General features: G+C 41.6%; 1 protein-coding gene and 1 long non-coding RNA gene across 12 annotated transcripts in view; both read left to right on the top strand.

Annotated features, from left to right (window-relative positions):
• Nucleotides 1-19,261, top strand: part of fryl (furry homolog, like) — an 85,296-nt gene that overhangs the window by 57,405 nt on the left and 8,630 nt on the right. For 7 of the 11 annotated variants that reach the window (XM_080877002.1, XM_080877011.1, XM_080877004.1 and 4 more), the window contains 9 exons: nucleotides 176-376; nucleotides 467-628; nucleotides 1,044-1,154; nucleotides 1,299-1,475; nucleotides 2,158-2,358; nucleotides 4,796-4,996; nucleotides 6,815-7,221; nucleotides 18,658-18,865; nucleotides 19,018-19,167. In XM_080877002.1, coding sequence (XP_080733128.1) covers nucleotides 176-376; nucleotides 467-628; nucleotides 1,044-1,154; nucleotides 1,299-1,475; nucleotides 2,158-2,358; nucleotides 4,796-4,996; nucleotides 6,815-7,221; nucleotides 18,658-18,865; nucleotides 19,018-19,167 — 1,818 coding nt within the window. The remainder of the gene's footprint in view (nucleotides 1-175; nucleotides 377-466; nucleotides 629-1,043; nucleotides 1,155-1,298; nucleotides 1,476-2,157; nucleotides 2,359-4,795; nucleotides 4,997-6,814; nucleotides 7,222-18,657; nucleotides 18,866-19,017; nucleotides 19,168-19,261) is intronic. The other 4 variants (XM_080877008.1, XM_080877005.1, XM_080877003.1 and 1 more) reach the window with 2 other exon arrangements.
• LOC308393330 lies at nucleotides 8,740-16,858 on the top strand. Its single transcript, XR_013970964.1, has 2 exons — nucleotides 8,740-13,442; nucleotides 13,498-16,858. It is a non-coding gene; the product is annotated as an uncharacterized lncRNA (long non-coding RNA).

Genomic DNA, 19,261 nt, shown 5'->3' with positions numbered 1-19,261 from the left:
TGTGTTAAGCCTCCTTTCTCATTCTACCAATATGACTATAAGCCATATGAATAGTAGCTGGTTGGGACCCGAAATGCCCTTTCACATTCATAAATTCCTCAGAAACACCTACACAGCTTGCTTCCTCACAGTGGCTTCGTTATATTTCTGCATTGTTTTTTGTTTTTTTTTACAGAGCCCACATTGGAAAGAGGCCCAAAACATTTTGAAGTTGGTTGTATCCCGTTCAGCCAGCCTTGTTGTTCCAGAAGATGTGCAACGCTCCTACAGTTCTGAGTCCTGCAGCTCACCAGAAATTGCCTTCACGCGCATATTCAACAACTCTTCCAAAGAGCTGCCTGGGAAGACTCTGGACTTCCACTTTGACATCTCAGAGGTTGGTGTCCTACTTTCCTTAAGTTTACTATGTTCACCATATTGATTTACCTTTGATTTTATCTCTAATCTGCATTATTTGACTCTATAGACACCAATAATCGGGCATAAATATGGGGATCAGCGTACTGCAGCAGGCAGGAATGGAAAGCCACAGGTGATTGCTGTCACAAGAAGTACCTCCTCTACATCATCTGGATCTAATTCCAATGGGCTGGTCCAAGTAAGCTGGAAGAGGCCACAACTCTCTCAGGTACCTTCTCAGACTGACACAAATCATCCAAACCTTGAGTTTTGAAGCAGCCTCTACTCAAAGTGACGCAACACCGGACCTGAGCTATGATCTGTCTTTAACGAGCTTAACGTGTCTAGAAAAGAAGCTCAACAAAATAATTAAATCATGACAATTTATTTTACACACACAGCCATAAAAATAATTACTTTTACTACATGCATACTGGCTAATTTTAAGCAGTTGTAATAGTATTTTGTAAGCAAACAAAAGCCAAACACATGTGAGTCTGATCAGTCAGTTACTATCATTAACATATTTCACTCTCATTGCGTTGCCTGTAGATGTGAGTTCTGTTTTTGTTAAAAGACCATCTAAAAGAATTTTGACCTGGTCAGCTTGTCATTTTCTCATCTTGCATGTCTTCTTATTACAGAGAAGAACCAGAGAGAGGCTGATGAATGTCCTATCTCTATGTGGTCCAGAATCGGGCATCCCAAAAAATCCATCTGTAAGACTCCTCTCCTACTCTAAAGCTTCAGATAAGGTCTCTGTAAAATCACTGACATGAGCAATGCTTCTGCTTCGAGGCTGTCTTTGTGGTGGTGTTAGAATTGGATTAATTTGGACTTCTGAGATGATGATGATGGATTGATAAAAATTGTATTTAATTTTCTGACATTCCGTGCAGGTGGTATTCTCATCCAATGAGGACCTGGACTCTGCAGACCAGCAGACCAGTCTTATCCCCACAGTGGAGGAGGCCGTCAGAGAGGAGGAGTTGCAGGGAGAGGATACAGGCAGTGAGCAGCAGTTTGGAGTCTTTAAGGACTTTGACTTCTTAGATGTGGAGCTGGAGGATGCTGAGGTGAGAAAGCACATTCAAATGGCCCCACCTGTATGAGGGGGAAAATGATACGTTTCTCATAATAAAAAGGTGGTAATTTAAAGGAACTTATAGGTGGAAAGGGACTGCTCAGAAAGGTTAAAGGTTTTCTAGTTGTATGTAGTGTAGGGAACTTGAACTTCTGGGCTCTGTTCAGTCACTCTTCATCATTTCTGTTGACCATACTGTAGTAGATGTTTGACAGATTAACATTAATGTCTTGTTTGTTAAAATTGCCTTACTTGTCCTACTACTGTAGTAGAAAACTTTTATGTCCTTCTTAAGTCTACTAACATACATATTCCTTCTCTTCTCTTGCCACAAGGAGCTGCAGGTAAGTCTGAAGCCAAGAAAGCTACTGAGATATGTTGTTCTTTTCAGTGCCCTGGTGTCTCCCTTTGTCATCCAGTAAAGTGCAGTACCACCTTTTGATTTCAAATCATCGCTCCTGTTGTTGTGAACCCTTTATAGTTGTAGATCATTGCATCATTTACCATCCCATGGACAAAATTACGTCGTCCGCTCAATCACATGAGTGTCTTATTTTTTTAAGTTGTGTATTTTGCATTTGTGTTGTTCTTTGTTTGCTTGTTTTGTAATATCTAACCCAGATAATATCATTTTTCCCACATTTCTCATTGCCGTTTACTTGGTTGTCCTGCAGGGGGAGAGCATGGACAACTTCAACTGGGGTGTGCGGCGTCGCTCCCTGGAGAGCATGGACAAAGGGGACACGCCGTCTCTGCAGGAGTGCCAATACACGGGCAGCACGCCAAGCCTCAACCTCACCAACCACGAGGACACAGACGAATCGTCTGAGGAGGAGGTATTGAGCGCTAGCCAGATTCTCACCCGCTCTGGCCTTGTAAGTCTCACTCTAATCAGGGTCCCCCACCCAACCCAGCCACCATGCTCCCCACACAGCCCGCTGGCATGGTGTGCGTGTGTGTGTGTGTGCGCGCGCATACTATGCTGGACCTCCTTCCAGTGCGGACAGGAGCTACACGCTTGCTTCTTCGCTGGTGGTAGAATCCCTTTTTAAATCTCAGCCCACTCCCTCTAGCTTTAAGACCAATGCTTTCATTGTTTCCTAGACCTTTAAATCTACGATTGGTAAGTGCAGTGTAGGACACTTTTTGTAAACTTATTAGAAATTTTTCTGAATAAAAATCTTTACATATAAAATGAATCAAATATTTAAACCCAGCATGTTTCTTTTGCATTGTTTAACAGTTTGGCTGCCTTTCTTTAACTCTTCTTTGTTTTCTTTGGCTTTCCCAGCAAGGCCTTTATCTACATCTGCTAATTACGCTAATAATTATCGGATGTAGGTCCTCAGTCTAATACAGATGTTTTCTTTCTCTCTTCTTCTGCTCTTCTTGGTCTTGGTAGTGCACGGTGAGAGAATGAGCTTTTGGCTTTAGTGGACATTTGCCCCGAGACTTTGTAGTCATACAATATTACACACTAGAAAAATGAGCATGCAGTATTTCTGTGTTATTTCCCTAGAATTTTGAATGAGCTAACCTGCTCATAAAATTAATTGATGTTATTGATACTAGCATGGTCTGATGCCTGAAGCCAATTTTTTTTTGAAGATGCAGTAATGACTAAAATGACTAAACATGCTCTGCTTGATAAAGAAACGGGGGTGATGTTGTTGTAAGTTGTCAAAAGTTAATCTGTAGGCGTGTCTGCTTTACTAAGATTAAAATGTTATTGCTTTATGTTGATGATCTAATTTCGTTTATTATGAAAATACTCAAATGAGATTGTTTTACTGCATTTCATAAAGATATTTGGGGATATCTCAGCACATGCAGTGACTTAATTTAAGTTTGCAGTATTACTTTACTGCTTACACTACGTACGTAAATTAACATACATACAGAAACCAGTTGTGCCAAAGCGAGAACTTGTAATCAGCACTAATTCTGGACCTCTGATTAAATAATTCAGTGATTAAATGGGTAGACTAATGTATGAGTAATTGGTAGGATCAGTATTTGAAAAATAAATGTTAAAGTCACTTTATATTTTGTAAATATGGTTATCCCACTGCAAAGTGATTGGTTTTTGGGGGGGAAATCAATAATCAATTGGTGGAAATCATATGGGGAAAAATCCTATAGAAAATTGCCTGTTATTATTGTCTTTTATTATTTTTTTGTGAGACAGGTTTTTCAAACTGTTTTATTCCAAAGCTGAAGACCATTATTTTTTGTTTTGTAACAATAATATTTTTCACTGAGTACACACAGAATCTTATAGCCTAAAACGGCCTCTTTCCATGTATTTATACTGTTGCGGAATCAATCAATGTAGAGCAGTGACACAAACCACGGAGGCCCAGAAGAGTGCAGTCAAACGATGAGTTTATTAACACACAGGAGAGAAAAAATCCGCATATGTCTTCTGACAAAAATACATATTGTGAACACTTTTAAAGCAGTGAGGTACCCGCCCCTCCTAGGCAAAAATAGGTTAAAGCCGTTAGTTACAGTAAATGGTACATCTTAGATGGCTATAAACAGACATAGAACTTCTCATTTCTATAACAGCTTCCAAACAAGGTAATAACTTCAAGCCTTCAGGTTCTCCGAGGGCTGGTTATTGACTCCGGTCATCTGTTACCAAGTAGACTAAAATGCAGTTAGAAGCTAAATGAATTAAGGCCTCAGGCCTGGCACATTTCTAGATTATATGTGTATTGTAAGCATGTATTGCAGTTATCCTTCTATGCTCTAGTCTTTAACACAATAGATTGTGAAGACGTCGCGCTTCACAAAGCTTAAGACCGTCTGTAGACTAAGCAACAACTCTTAATGAGCACAAATACTATGCAATGTGTATGAAATACTTCTGGCCGTACCTGTAATAAAAGTGAACATAATGGAAGGATCCTCAAATGAACATCTTCAATAAACAACTTTAATGCAATATCAATACTGTGAGAAATATTATTAGATGAAATAATGCTGTAAAGAATGTTATTAATGCAATTATAATGATGCAGATTATATGGCAGCAATAAAAGAATTTCTGTATCTCCACAATACCTCATGATTAAACAAGTCCAGTCGTCTTCTTTCCAAACTCTTTAGGCAACTTCTCAAGACCATTATGTTATTATTGAGGTACCTCTTTGAATGACCTTCCTAAGTAACCGTTGTCCACTTCAGGTTTTGAAATAGTAGGGCTTTAGGCATTAGTACACTTGTAATAAAGGTTTACATCATACTCTATTGTGTTCATACATCCCTCAGCAAAAAAGCCAAACAGTTCATGTTTCTCTTTTCCAGCTCAACAGTGATTCTGCTACGGATGACACTGCATCCAACCATGTGGATTCTTTGCAGCAGTCCCAAGAGTCCTCCAGCAGTGCCATGACGGAGGAGGCAACTGTCCTGCCCACTCTGCCCTCTGCACCCTCCCTCCCTCGACTGGATAGTCCCATGTTGGAGATGACCCACTCAGACAGCACCAGCAGTCAGCTGCCTGAGGTGCGATGAATCAGGAGCAACAATAAACTGTGGTGCTCGGGTGCTTTTTAGCCTGCCTTTTTCTTTTCGTTCATTTCGTATCTGCTTTTGCTGTATTTGTTGGCCTATCTGTCATTTAGACAAACGATCAGCTACCTTTAGGGGGTTTTGGACAGGATGGAGTAAAAGTGCTGGTTCTGAGGGACTGTCTGGCTGCTGTCGGGTTAAGATCTATATATGCGCGTGTGTGTGCATGTTTGTGTTTGCTGCTTCTGCTGCTTCTTGCTCTTTCTTTGTTACTTTGCTCTGCATGGTTGCTGAAGTCTTAACTGTGTAGCTCTTGCAGCCTTAATAGTAGTGGGGCTTGATTGTATGATTTTGGGAATGGTTAAAAAATTAAAGCTCACCTCAGGTCAGCTGTTACTGCTCACCTCACCTACAATAACACAGCAACTGACCCTTCCAACTAAATCCTCCATTTAAAAACTTGTGAAAGAGACACCAGCTCATTAATCCTCGGCAGATGCATGTGTGAGTATGAGTCCTTTATAAGTGGTGTCTTAGTTTTACAAGTGCAGTTAACTCAAAAGCTAGCCAATGAAATTTGCTATGATATTAACATGCCATAGCTTGCCTTCTGTATTTACTGCTACTGACATTTATCACTTCCACTAACAATGGTAAGTATATCATTTTGTTCTGATTTGCATTTGCATGTACATGGCATTTTGAAGTTTAACATATTTCAGCTTTATATCCGTATAATATGAATAACCACTAAATTCATTGGTGTGTATAGTGCAAAACAGTTCTCTATCAGGTTCCCCTATCTATCCCTCAGTGACCTCTGTAACTTTTAGGAACACAACCAAGCAAGTGGTCTCAATATCATCCCAAGGACATCTCCCCCGTCACAGCCCCAGCTCTTAGTGTAATGAGCTCTAGATAAAACCATCAATAGTCTTGCTCATTCCCTCCGGGATGGCCATGACCACTTCTAAAAGCTTTCTGTAATATAGCTGCTGTCTCTGTGATGTACTGGCTGTCTGCCATGCACAGTATCCCTAATGCACTGGACTTTGAATAATAAAGAAAGGAAAAACAAAAAGGAAAAAAAGCAAAGACCTCTTAATTAGAATACCCCTGTGCCATCTTCAGCATATCAGCACATAGGAACATATCGCTCTCTCCTATTAGCGCGTCTACCAACTATGTATCGGCATGTCCTCCTTTTACATATGAGTCAGTTAGATGCTTGTAATACTAATGTTTTCTATAAATTATGGCCTGGCTTGATGTCTGCCTACAATTTATTACAATGACTTGGTTCATTTGTTAGGTTGCTAATTCAGTCCATTAGTTGTTTCTGTAGTTATGCAGTTGTCTATAAATCAGTTGTCATGTAGATGTTATGAGTCACCACCGATTAATTTAATTCATTTGTGGGCCTGTCACTCCCTGACAGGCGACGTTGCTGTTCTGTTAGCAGTGACGTCAAATTTTCAGTGGCACTTTTGTGATAAATACTGGGTGATCTTTTTTTTTTTTTTTTTTTAAATAGACATTAGCTTATGACATGACATCTAGAGCAATTTCAGAGAAACTGGATAGTGCAAAAGGTACAAAGTTAAAAGTCCCACTTGTGTAATTAAAGCTGTGAGCTTTGAGAATAGGCTACAGTGGTCTTAATTCAAGTTTTACGAGAGGCTCAACTGTGAATCTGTGTTTTATGTATCAGTGTTGGCGGCCACTGTTGAAATAAAAATATTATTTTAATGGATGTTTTGTAATGTGAAAGGACCTGCCATGCTGAGCCCCCCTTCTGCTTTGATGTTACAGGATGCTATAAGCATGACGGCGGCTGACGAGCTGAGCAGCAGCGTGAGCGAGGACACAGGGTTTTGCAGCGCCCCTCCTTTGCCCTCTGACCCCCAAGAGATGTGTGACCTCCCAGACTCACGGGACCCTCAGGATGCTCAGGATCACCAGGAGACTCAAGACCCTCAGGAGGACTTGGATCCAGCCCCCCCTCCCCCGCCGGCCATAGACACACCACCAGGGCTCCTTTGTGAGGACGAGTCCCAAACGGTGCTGCCTCTTTGTCTGGCATCAGAGACGAAGCAGGATGCAGATCCAGATCCAGACAGCACCTGTGGGTCTGTGTGGGAAGAAGATGTGACACAGGCGCTGAAAGAGCTGGATGAGCGCTGTGAGGAGGAAGAGGCGGACTTCTCTGGGATGTCCAGGTAGGTGTTTCAGAGTCTTTCTTTGTATTCATACTAGAGATGGACCGAGCCGATATTACGTATTGGTATCGGTCCGATACTGACGTAAATTACCGGATCGGATATCGGAGAGAAATAAAAAATGTAATCTGATCCAAAGTATCACAAAATCACCTCACAAAACGCGCTACTTGGCGTAACCCAGCTCGGCGCATCGGAGCAGTGTGTGTCACGTGATAGAGCGGCTGTTGTCTGCGAGACAGACCTCCGAGAGAAGTAAAGCAAGAGTCTTAAGTTCATCTCTGAATGTTTGCATAGTATTTCCACGTTAAGCTTAACAACTGATATATTGAGCCACAGCTGGACTGGCCATCGGAGTTCCATATTAAGGTGAAAAGGAAGCGATTTGTCCCTTACTTCAGCTAGAATTAAAAAAAAAATAGGCACAAAGCTGGAGTTATTCTGTCTTTGCTGCGCAGTTGCATCTACTTCTCTCATTCCAACACGTTCTCACTCCCCCTCCCTCTCCGAGCCACAGCTGTAAAAGCTGCTGGTCATGATATCCATTTGGATATGTAGTGAGAGGGACACATGTATATGAAACCAGGAGACGTCCTTACTGAATCATCATCAGCTGAAAAGGTGATGGAGAAACGGGTTTAACTTTTAGGTGACATGAATGAGTTGAAGGGAAGTTATGAACTGTTTCTGAGAGACAAATAACACCAGGATCCTTTTCTATGTAGCTTACGGCTGGTAACTGTGCAGGGGCGGGTCTAGCAAAGTTTTATCGCGGGCCAGGTAGGGCATTAACTGGGAAAGGGGGGCACAAAGAAATATTTTTCAGTCTGCAGTTCTGTTGAAGAAAGAAGTTGAATCTATTTAATTATTATAGAAAAATAATTGATTTCTGTGCATTTGTTTTACACTTGAATTAAATTAAAGTTGATTACATCGATTAAGGGCGGGGGGTGGTTCCCTTAATATTTTTGCTGGGAGTTGGCAACCCTCTTAGTTAGGTAGGTAAGTACTCTTTAAAATACCAGAATAGGGAGGATGGTATAGGTTTAAATTTATTAGATTGATCAGTGTTGCTAAACTATAAAATGTTTTGGGTGGAGTGTATTTTTTGCATACAGGTATAACAGCATAGCTTCAGTCTCTTGTTTTTTAAAACTTGAGTATGAACTTATACAAAATGCAGCAAGGTATTCATAAAAACCAGTTTTATTGATTACAAAATAAGCTATATCGGATTCATATCGGTATCGGCAGATATCCAAATTAATGATATTGTATCGGACATTAAAAAGTGGTATCGTGCCATCTCTAATTCATACCACTGTATTAAAGAATTTGAGAAGATCTGAGAAAATGCTGGATGGCTTTTGTGCCAGTTTTGCCAGTATCATGTAAATCACCTTTTACCTGAAACCCAAAAAGCAAATATTGATCGATAAGAGACATTTAGACATGCAAAGACATGCAGTTTTAATTTCCTTTTGTGTTTCAATAAATGGTGGAATTTATACTGTTGAAATCTCCCAATTCTTTGAATCTTTGGGCTGAAGGAAGGACAATACTCGGTGTATCAATGCTCAATCAACAATCATTTATTTCCATACAATTCAACAGTCAGAGCATTACAACGTCCGGACGGGAGAGATGCTACCAGAGGGTCAGGCACATGTCTCAAAATGGTGATGGGTTGCTCAGCTTTTTATAGTCTCTAGTGGCCCCCAGCTAGTCGTAAAAGCCAAAACATCACATTTTTTCTCTGTTACAGCGCCTAAGTTATGACCTCGGCAGTTGTTTCTCTGCTTTCTGTAAGGTGGGGGTGTGGAATGTGGTCTATCTATCTCCCCTGTCTTTAGACACAGAGTCTCCTGCTTACAACCTTCTCTTCATGATTCAACAATTAAGCATGTCAAGAAAACAGTGTAACACATTCCCAGCAGATCAAGGATACAGAGTGATGCACATTTATCTAATGAACTAATATGTGAATATGTTCTGTTAACTCAAAAGTATAATGAGAACTAAACTACATACAGCTCACACACTCTATATTAAAGGGTATAATGTGATCTACAGCAGTATTCTAATTCAACTACTTTGATTACATATATAAGGTAACATATAATAACAGAATAATCTAATAATTCCCCCTTTTGATCTCTGAAAGAGATCACTTACAACATGCACTCCAGGGTCGCAAGGTCCAGGTTTTCTTGATCCTGAGGCCCTCTGTCCCCTTTAACGGGTGGACCATATGTGGGATGACCTCTGTGTTCACGCAGTTCAGATGCAAGCAAAGTTAGATTTACAACCATAACAGCAGTTACAGATGACTCTCCCATCACTCCCCAATTCTCCCACAGCTTTATTTTGGTGCTCCAGTTTTCCACTCCCATTTTAATGCCACCTTATACCTTTCAAATGTACTTAGACTAGAACCTCTGTCTAAGGAGCTTTTAACCTTTATTTTTATTGCTGCAGCTACCAGTGTCTTCCAGTTGGGTGATTCTCAGCTTCTTTCTTCGACCTCCGGGGTTAGACCACCCTTTAGTCATTGCACAGTTCTGGGGATTATTCTGCCCCGATTTCAAACAAGGATCTGTGTATTTTGGGGTCACCGCCGTGTCCCCCTTTTTGCCAAGAGCCTCTCGAACCTCGTTGGTCTGGTGTTCCTGGTTTTCGCCAACCCCTTCATGGTTATTGCTGTGTTTGTGGGATCCATGTTCTCCAGGAGCCCAAACGCCATGACACTTGACCCCAGTTGCTGTCTCGGCAGTCCCTACATCTGTCTCTGCTGTGAAGGGTCCTCACCTCTCCGTGTCCCCGTCTGGTGTCTGTTCCTTTCTCTGCAAGAGACAGAAAACCAAAACACCTCTCTCCCTAGCCTTGATAATCTAATATTGTTATCCATTGTTGTTCTAATGATTCAAATTTGGTTTAAAATATTATGTTCAGGACCTATTCTAATCATAATCTATGTGTGTGTAAAAGAAATCAAAAATTAGTGAACCCTTTCTAAGTCTAACACATTATAAGCTTAAGTTTTACCATAGCTAAATTATTAAACACAGAAATAACGTCATAAGATGTTCATAAAACCATTGTTTGATGTTCGGACTCAACTTCCCCCTTTTTGACACACTCCCATGTGTCAATTCATTGGAGCTAGACAATTAAAAGAGAAGGTTGGTGACATCATATCTCAGAAAGTATCAGAAATTCTTCTCTCGAGTACCGTTGCTCCAGCCTTGTCATCCCTGAGGATCTTCGATCCCGAAAATGTCCCTTCTCCTCATGTAATAAAGTCTGTCATCCTTCCATGCCCTGGTAACTGGTCCATCCAGAGCTGTAACATTTTGAAATGTACATACAACAAGCCAAACCACACCTTGGTCACACCAACCCTTTTCTGCCCTGAAGATGTCCAACACCATCTTAGTCTGGACCAGGGTTGTAATAGTTTTGCAATTTTCATCAGTTTTAACCAATTGTTTGCTAGTTTAGTTTAGTTTTTATTTTCTGAAAATCCTTAGTTTCAATTTCGTTTTATTTGTGTTTTGCAAAAATTAAGTGTAACAAAATCCCAGTTCCATCATATCAGTCATGCTCTTCTGGTTATCCTTGGGTGTTGAGACTAATAACTATTAACTCTTGCCGCACCGTGTGGTCCTAATTTTGGTTGAAGTGAATTGATAACCTTTTGAAGGCGATTGTTTCACACCTTTATTTAGATGTCCCAGTCCTGTTGTCTCGGGATACATCACGCTGCCTTATCTGGGGTTAGCTGTTTTCTGGGGATGCGGGTTGAGTGGGTGAGCTCTTCAAGGAGGGGGAGTGTGCTCCCCCTGATGAGGTCTTCTAGGTAAGCTAGGTTAGCCTTCTTGTATGAGCTTTTCAAGTGCACTTTAAGGTTAGTGGGACTTTTAGTTTTATAAATGTCCCTCATGTCCCCCTGATGACCCAGTATTTCATTTTTGCACACTGTAGTACACATTTTAGTTTTTGCTTGTAGCTCGCATACTCTACTTGCCACTCCTCTAAGTCCTGATGTTTCTTAGAGAGGGCAACAGTACCTTTAAAATTATATCACACGTGTGGGGGTGTGGCCTTGCCAATTGTTTTGCCCACCTTTTCAAAATGGCTGGCGTGCCCACAAGCACATTTCATGGAAAAAGAAAGGTAAGCTTGATATTTACATTTAAAATGTTTTGTTAAACTCAGATTTTTATTTTATTCTTTTTGCAAGTACCCCTCCTCGGTGGCGAGAAACTGTTGGTGTGGTCAAGTGGGTGCTCTAGAAACAAACGCTCAGGACAGAACAGTTATCAGTCATGTACTTCCTACAAATTTTGCATATGTTTTATTTCATATTGATCCTCTGAGTGTAATGGTACATTTTAATTTGAATTTATCCAAACTAAACACAATATTTTCTTTATTTACTTTGCTCTTGTTCTTTTTCAGTACCACATCCTATCAAATGTCCCTGTCGATTATATTCTACATTTAATAACTTACTATTTCAAGTGAGAACCTAAATCACGTGGACCAATGTTTATTATTGCATATCTCTATTCTGAATGTGGCCAGTCATTCATAGGTATTGTTCAATTTTGGCGATTTTCCTCTATAAAATTTAATTGACTTTTTACAGTGGCCTGCTATGGTTAATAATAACATATTCCAGTCATGAGTGGTATCAAAAGTCTTCTCCACTGTAGCATTTGGCATTCCCAATAATATAACATGATACCTTACTCAAAACACAGCTAATATAGCACAGTTTTCTTAATGCAAACATCGGTAACTCAAAATCAGCAACCACAGTGTTAAGTCTGCAGTTCATACTTATGTGAAGCTAGAGTCTCCTCCTCCAGTCTCTCTTATCCTCCTGCTCCTGAAAAAACAAAACAAAACAAAGCGAAGCATCCACCCTTCTCTTGTCGGCTGGGTGAATTGTTTATGAATTGTTTATTGGCATTTACTAATCCTAAAGTTGGTGCAGTCATTGTCTCAGTATCAAGTCAGTCAAAACTTTTAGTCGTCAGTCCATCACAGTCCATTCACATGCATACCTCCATACACATTCATACCAGATGTTGCTGATAATGGAGTCTCCCGCGCAACCTATTCGAGCCTCCATCACCAGCAAGATGACGTCATCATTTTAAAGGAAAACAATTCCTTGTTGTTTTTTGGGCCGGATTGACTCGGTGCAATCCTTTTAGACTCAGAACTTCTCAGTGTTCCCTATAAGTGAATTTCTCCCAAGCCAATTACAATCATGGAGAAGCACACTTTGCAACTGTTTTTGTAAGAATATTTCATAGCGCTTTAAATTTCAATCTTTCAGGCCTGGTTTAAAGAGCTGATTGTTAAATCATAAACTCACAAAATATCAACATATCACCACCGGTGGATCACACCTCTCAGATTTTCTTATCTCAGTGCACTGTAACAAAACGAAAACAGACATAACCAACAAAACACTAACAACAATAACACAAACTAGGGCCCGTTGCAGACATGTCCAAGCATAAAACTATCCCTCTCTCGCTTACGAGAAAGAACACAAGCCAAAGCTCACTGATAACATCAAGCTAGCGCTAAGCAAAACCAAAAAATCAACCAGAAATTCACAGGAACATTTTGCTTCCTGCCGGGACAATATTGTGTGGGAATGAGAACCTCAGGTGCCGTAACACCTTTTGTTCCTCCTTGAATTAAAACTCAATCACAGAAAATGCCGTACTCCGACCTAAAACTTACACTATTAATTCATCATTTTCACTCTGTGCCACTGTTCCTCATCAGGGCTGTGTGAAGCACAGCAAAGAATTCAGTCAAGGCCTTGAGCCATAAACAGACATCACGCACAGACATTGTTTTCATAACCAAACCGTTTTAGAGCTTATTCCTAAAATCTACATAAATGCCTTCTAGGTGACATATAACACATTCTAAGTAATCAATGGCTCCTCATAAAAATTATGCATTGGGATGTTTGTGTGCAGCATTTTGCATATCAGCATAAGCAAAGCATTCTTCATTGCATCAGCGTGTGTGTGTGTGTGTGTGTGTATGTGGATCACTTCTCAGTGAATCAGCATTCCAATGTGTGTGTGTCATTTCTCACTCACTCAACGAGTGCACGTGTTCATGTGTGTATTTCACTTCATTCTGAATCTGTGTGTTTGGAGACGTGTGTGTGTGTGTGTGTGTGTGTGTGTGTGTGTGTGTGTGTGTTTGTTTCTCTTCATTCTGAGTCAGTGCATGTAGATGTGTGTGTTTGTGTTCATCACTTTCCTGTTCTGGTGTTCTGGGTAAACCACGGCCTGAAGCATGCCCTGGGGTCCTGCCCCCCTCCTTTTTCAGTTTGTTTGCGACCATTGCTGCTGCTGCTGCTCAAAATTCAGTCCGTCCTGGTTCTGACCCCAATTGGGGCAGTCCTTTCTCCAGTGTCGATGTTCACCGCAGGTGAAACCTGCATCTTCTTCTGTGTTTTTGTCCATTCTGAGGTGCCTTCTGTCCTCAGTTACTCCTCTTGTCTCGGTCACGCCCTTTTTCGCCACCCGATCATCCGTGTTGGTCCATCACTGTCCTGCACAGTGTGAATGCAAAGTTATCAAGGTCAGCATTCTTTCGCTCGGCCTTACTTTTCATTCGGGCTTGGCGGGCGTCTCGTCACAGCTCTGTCAGCTGACGCAGTCTGGGAATTTTCCCCCGTGTAGTGAAACGGGCCTTAGGTTTAGTGCTCTCCGTCTCGGCTGCATGAGATCACATTCCTGCAGCTCTGTTGACATTCTCAGGTCGTTGTTGTGGGTCCAGCTGTTGCAGCATTTGGTCAGTGTCACGTATGGGGGAGAGCAGGAGTCCAGTCAGCCTCGGCTTTCAGGGCCGGCAAAGCAGCCTGTAATTAAATATGTATAGAAAAAACAAAAACAAAACAAAACAAAAACAAACAAAAAACAAAAACAAACGAACAGGAAAATGTTGTTGTGTTGGCTGTGTTATTCAGAGGGGAGGCAATGGGGCCAGGCCCTGTGTCAGCCTTCTCTCCCCCTTTTTTTTTTGTTTTTTCTCTCCCGATATAATCAACTCCTAACCCACCAAGTTGACAGGATAACACAAGTACATATTAAAATTCTTAAGATCATGTTTAAAAACCCAAAAAAGGAACTTTCTTTCATTCAGTAATCACTTTTATTAATCAATCAACAGAAATCATGTCACAATTTGAATCTTTTTACCACTAAATTTGTTGTGTCTTGCCTGGTTGGTTAGACCAGTGTTCCTTTTTTTTTTTTTTTTTTTTTTTAGTTAAATTGTTGTCCTGCAACCCAGAGGGTTTCTTTGTCAGTAATGTATAGACTTCATCATTTAAGTATGTTAATTTTTCTTTAACCTTGCTGGAAAATCTTCACGTGTTCATGAGTGTAAGCTGTTTCTTCATTGCGTGTATGTGCATTTGTATAAAAGCAGGTTAATTTTATCTTTTCTCAAACTAGGCGTTACCTTAAAAGGAGCCTTTCTCTCAGATTTCTCTGCTTGTGTGTTTTTGTTTCACCTTTTTGTTGTGATGCTCCGGACGCCTTCCCAACCTCCACAAGTCCGTTGGCCCCAATTTTATGTGTTAAAACTTCTCTTAATTTCTCCTCTAATTCTCTCCTCGCTGCTGTCTTTTTCACAGCTGCTGATTCGTGCTGGGTGTGGTTCCCATTACCTATAATTTTGCTTCGGCCGCTGTGCTTGTGGGGGCAGTTGGTCCAGGTCCGCAGCTTCCTGTATTAACACACTAAGAGATTTATTTAATTTCATTTTCATCACATGTTAAACAGATAAGCAGGCAACACGCCTACCTTGACAGCGTAAACTGTACGCCAGTCTCCCAACACATTCCTCTCTGTACTCCTCCATAATTCTCCACTGCACACCTCTTACTATCTCTCCTTTTTATTTTTATTACACCACAGAGTAATACACCCAATTATGCCCGTCTATCTCTATGTGGCTCCAAATTCCCTCTTTATTCTAATTTCACACTCGTCAGGCGACAGGCACACAACAATTTCAACCACTGAAACGAGGAATTCAACCTTTTTATATTTCTTTACTAATCTAGACTCAACGTTTGTTCGCAAAATGTGTCTTGTTCTAGTCCGGAATAAATGTGAACCCGTGATTACACGGCCGTTCCAGTGTTATTTCCGTAGCTATGCGGGGGCCCTCACCTCCCCAAGTCACCACCTCGGCACCCGGACGACGCCGGTCCTGGCCACGCGTCCACGGACAGGAGGGTCGCCACTCCTAGGGCAAAGTTCCACAGGTACACTAGGCATCAACCTTTGATCCTAAAATGTGTATTTGCTCTAATGTCCTCCTAATCAAACACATCAACCGTCACTGTCACTGTGTTCACGCTTCACACTCCACACAAAAACACACTCAGAGCGCGCCTCACTCACACTCTCACTCAGTGCGCGCTTTACCCACAAGACAGCACCCAGAGCGCGCCTCGCAGCTTCACACACACACTCTCACCCAGAGCGCGCCTTCACACTCACACACAACACTTTTCCTCAGCGGGAATTTTACACAGAAACCTCTGAGCTCAACTATTAGATCTTCTTAAAGCACACTGCACCATAGACCAAAATACCCCTTTCTCTGCGCTTATGACCGCCACCACGGGGCAAAGTCGCATCATAAAAGTGATGCTTGCATCCCCGAAGTTATACCTGACATCATAAACCAGGTGTTGCTATGTACTTAATTTTTACTTTGTATTATGACCGCAGCCCTTAAAACTCGACTGACGCCACAAACCACCGTCAAAACCTCTATCCAATGTACTAAAACTAGCACCAACCACTACTGCACTTCACGGCCGCACCACCGGAACACGCCGTATCATAAACCAAACCTACGGACGTGTTTCGCTCTCGCGTTGCCAGCGTTCAACTGCACCGTGAAGCCAGCATCTGCTTTTCCTTAAATCAACTTCTATTTCATAGCCGGCAAAAGCCAGGACGTCACTGACACCATAAACAAAATAAACAAACCTCGACTTCAATGTACTGGACTAATGGCCGCGTCTTCAGAATAAATTCTAATGTATTATTGCTACAGAAGCCAGTATTAGACAAAATTAAATGTGGAAGGTAAAGTGGCTGCAACTAGTCCAACGTAGTATGTTATTAGTATCTCGGTAGAAGCAGTTTACTGCAACTAGTCCAACGTAGTATGTTATTAGTATCTCGGTAGAAGCAGTTTATTTAACACACTGGAATTCAGCCTCAACTTATGTTGTTAGTATCTTGCGCCAAAAACCAGACACCGACAAATTTACTGTGAAAATACATGTGACTCAGTGAACAGATTAATTTGGAAAGCCCAATATGCACATTTGGTATTTATGATACAACAGGCTGTGCTTACCTTTCTGTTTTAGGCCGGCCTTCTGTTCACTTTGCCCCACGATCTCACCAAAGGCCAAATCTACACCTCCTCAGCACACCAAAGATCCGGGTCACACGGCACCAAGTTGTTGAAATCTCCCAATTCTTTGAATCTTTGGGCTGAAGGAAGGACAATACTCGGTGTATCAATGCTCAATCAACAATCATTTATTTCCATACAATTCAACAGTCAGAGCATTACAACGTCCGGACGGGAGAGATGCTACCAGAGGGTCAGGCACATGTCTCAAAATGGTGATGGGTTGCTCAGCTTTTTATAGTCTCTAGTGGCCCCCAGCTAGTCGTAAAAGCCAAAACATCACATTTTTCTCTGTTACAGCGCCTAAGTTATGACCTCGGCAGTTGTTTCTCTGCTTTCTGTAAGGTGGGGGTGTGGAATGTGGTCTATCTATCTCCCCTGTCTTTAGACACAGAGTCTCCTGCTTACAACCTTCTCTTCATGATTCAACAATTAAGCATGTCAAGAAAACAGTGTAACACATTCCCAGCAGATCAAGGATACAGAGTGATGCACATTTATCTAATGAACTAATATGTGAATATGTTCTGTTAACTCAAAAGTATAATGAGAACTACACTACATACAGCTCACACACTCTATATTAAAGGGTATAATGTGATCTACAGCAGTATTCTAATTCAACTACTTTGATTACATATATAAGGTAACATATAATAACAGAATAATCTAATAATACCAATTTGCTGAGCAACTGACTGATAGCTCATCAAGTCATTGTACAGTTGGTTTTATTTTAATTTCACACAGTCTAAAAATCTTTAATTTTTAGATGGTTTTTACAAATGACCTTTTACTAATAAGTAATGGAACTGTCCATTTAAGAAGACTGTGTCAGACAGCTCCCATTTAAAAATGTATTAAAGTAAAACAGCTGACCTTTCATTTTAATTGTAGACTAGTTTAGGTGTGGCTGAAGAAGATATGGACTAATCTACAGTGCATGACTAATCTAACTTCTTTGACATGATTTAGATGGTGTGATAGCTAATTTCTTTCTTGGCGTGGCCTATCAGAACTATGCGTGTGTTGGCAGGCTTCAGTTCATTCCTAACACTTCAAGGTGGGCCAAATCTGATTGGAGGACAGTTGTAAAGTCAGGGCTTTAAACTGCTCTAAAGCAATATTAAGAAGCACTGCTGAACAAACTAGAAAATAGAGACTCACTCGCCTCCATGTGTAACTGTACTGAAGTTCTTTCAATTAACAGAGACACGCATGCATGGAAAGCAATTGTGTGAGTAGCTTAGAGTGACTGAAAATAGCAGGACACTAACCAGTTAGTGTAGGTGTCTGTGCATGAGGATTTATGTGAGTGGGAGAGAGTAAAATGAAACAACTCGGCAACGTTTTACCTCAGTGGGTTGGGAGCTGGCTCTGCTTGCAGTACTGTGTGTGTGCGTGCGTGTGTGTGTGTGTGAGTCAGTATGTGTAAATGCCTAGCTTGTATAGACCTCTCTGCAGTCCTGTGTGGGATGAGTGCAGTGCGCTAGTGCTGCTAACAGTGGAGCTGCAGACGAGGGGAGAGAGTACGGGAAAGAGAAGCGGTAGTTAGGATGAGGACAGAGACCGTGTCCGTTGCAGCGCTCGGCAGCGCAGGCTTTAGATACTTATATTCTGTCTGCTTCTTCAGGCTGTTTGGTCCCACAGGCCTGTGAGTATCTGTGTGCGTCTGTGTGTGTGAGAGAGCGAGAGAGAAACAGACACGTCTGTGTAATGCTAAAATGCTAATCGCTGTTATTGTGAGAGCACTGCAGCAGATTTTAGCTCTCGTTGCACTGCAGCAGAATTTTCAGTGAGGGAGGCAGAGATGCAGCAATGTGAGGTTGTTTACTTGCTGCGAGTGACGACATGCGCGTGTGTATGTTTACTTTTGTCCTTCAGTGAAGGGGGGGTGGTATAACATGTCTGACTGCTTATTGGCCCCCGTGTGTGTTTTAGCCAAGATGAAGGTGACGCAGACGGCTTCCCAGAGATTCAGGCCTCTCCGCCCCCTTCGCCCTTCCTCTCTGCCATCCTGGCTGCATTCCAGCCAGTTGCCTATGACAATGACGAGGATGCTTGGCGTTGCCATGTCAACCAGATGTTGTCAGACACAGATGGGTCCTCGGCTGTTTATACTTTCCACGTGTTTTCCCGACTCTTTCAGGTAAATGTGTACCACATTTTTTGGGGGTTTTTTTTATGTTCTTGCAGTTTTGACTGATAGGACTGCTCCTTATCTGTTTCATCTTGTGTACAAGTAAGCTTATTTCCGAATGATCTTACTTTGTTTTCTTTTTTGTGTGTGTGTTTTTCCAGAGTATTCAGAGAAAGTTTGGCTCCATTACACATGCATCTGTTCGCTTTCTCGGGGAAAGGCTCCAACGAATGGGTAATCAGTTCCTTAGCTCCTTGGAAGTCATGACGTCTCGCTCGCAGTGTCCCACTGTGTTGCTGGATGCAGAGACGGTGAGGCTGGCCCGCATGCTTGTCTGTAATCATTCTGATGCATCTGATAAAGCGAGACTCCAGTAATGCTGTAGCAGTTACACGGCTGGATTAT

The sequence above is a fragment of the Rhamphochromis sp. 'chilingali' genome (assembly GCF_963969265.1).
Source record: "Rhamphochromis sp. 'chilingali' genome assembly, chromosome: 3".
NCBI lineage: Eukaryota > Metazoa > Chordata > Actinopteri > Cichliformes > Cichlidae > Rhamphochromis > Rhamphochromis sp. 'chilingali'.
The sequence above is the reverse complement of the archived record's forward strand: the minus strand, read 5'-3'. Positions and strand labels throughout refer to the sequence as shown.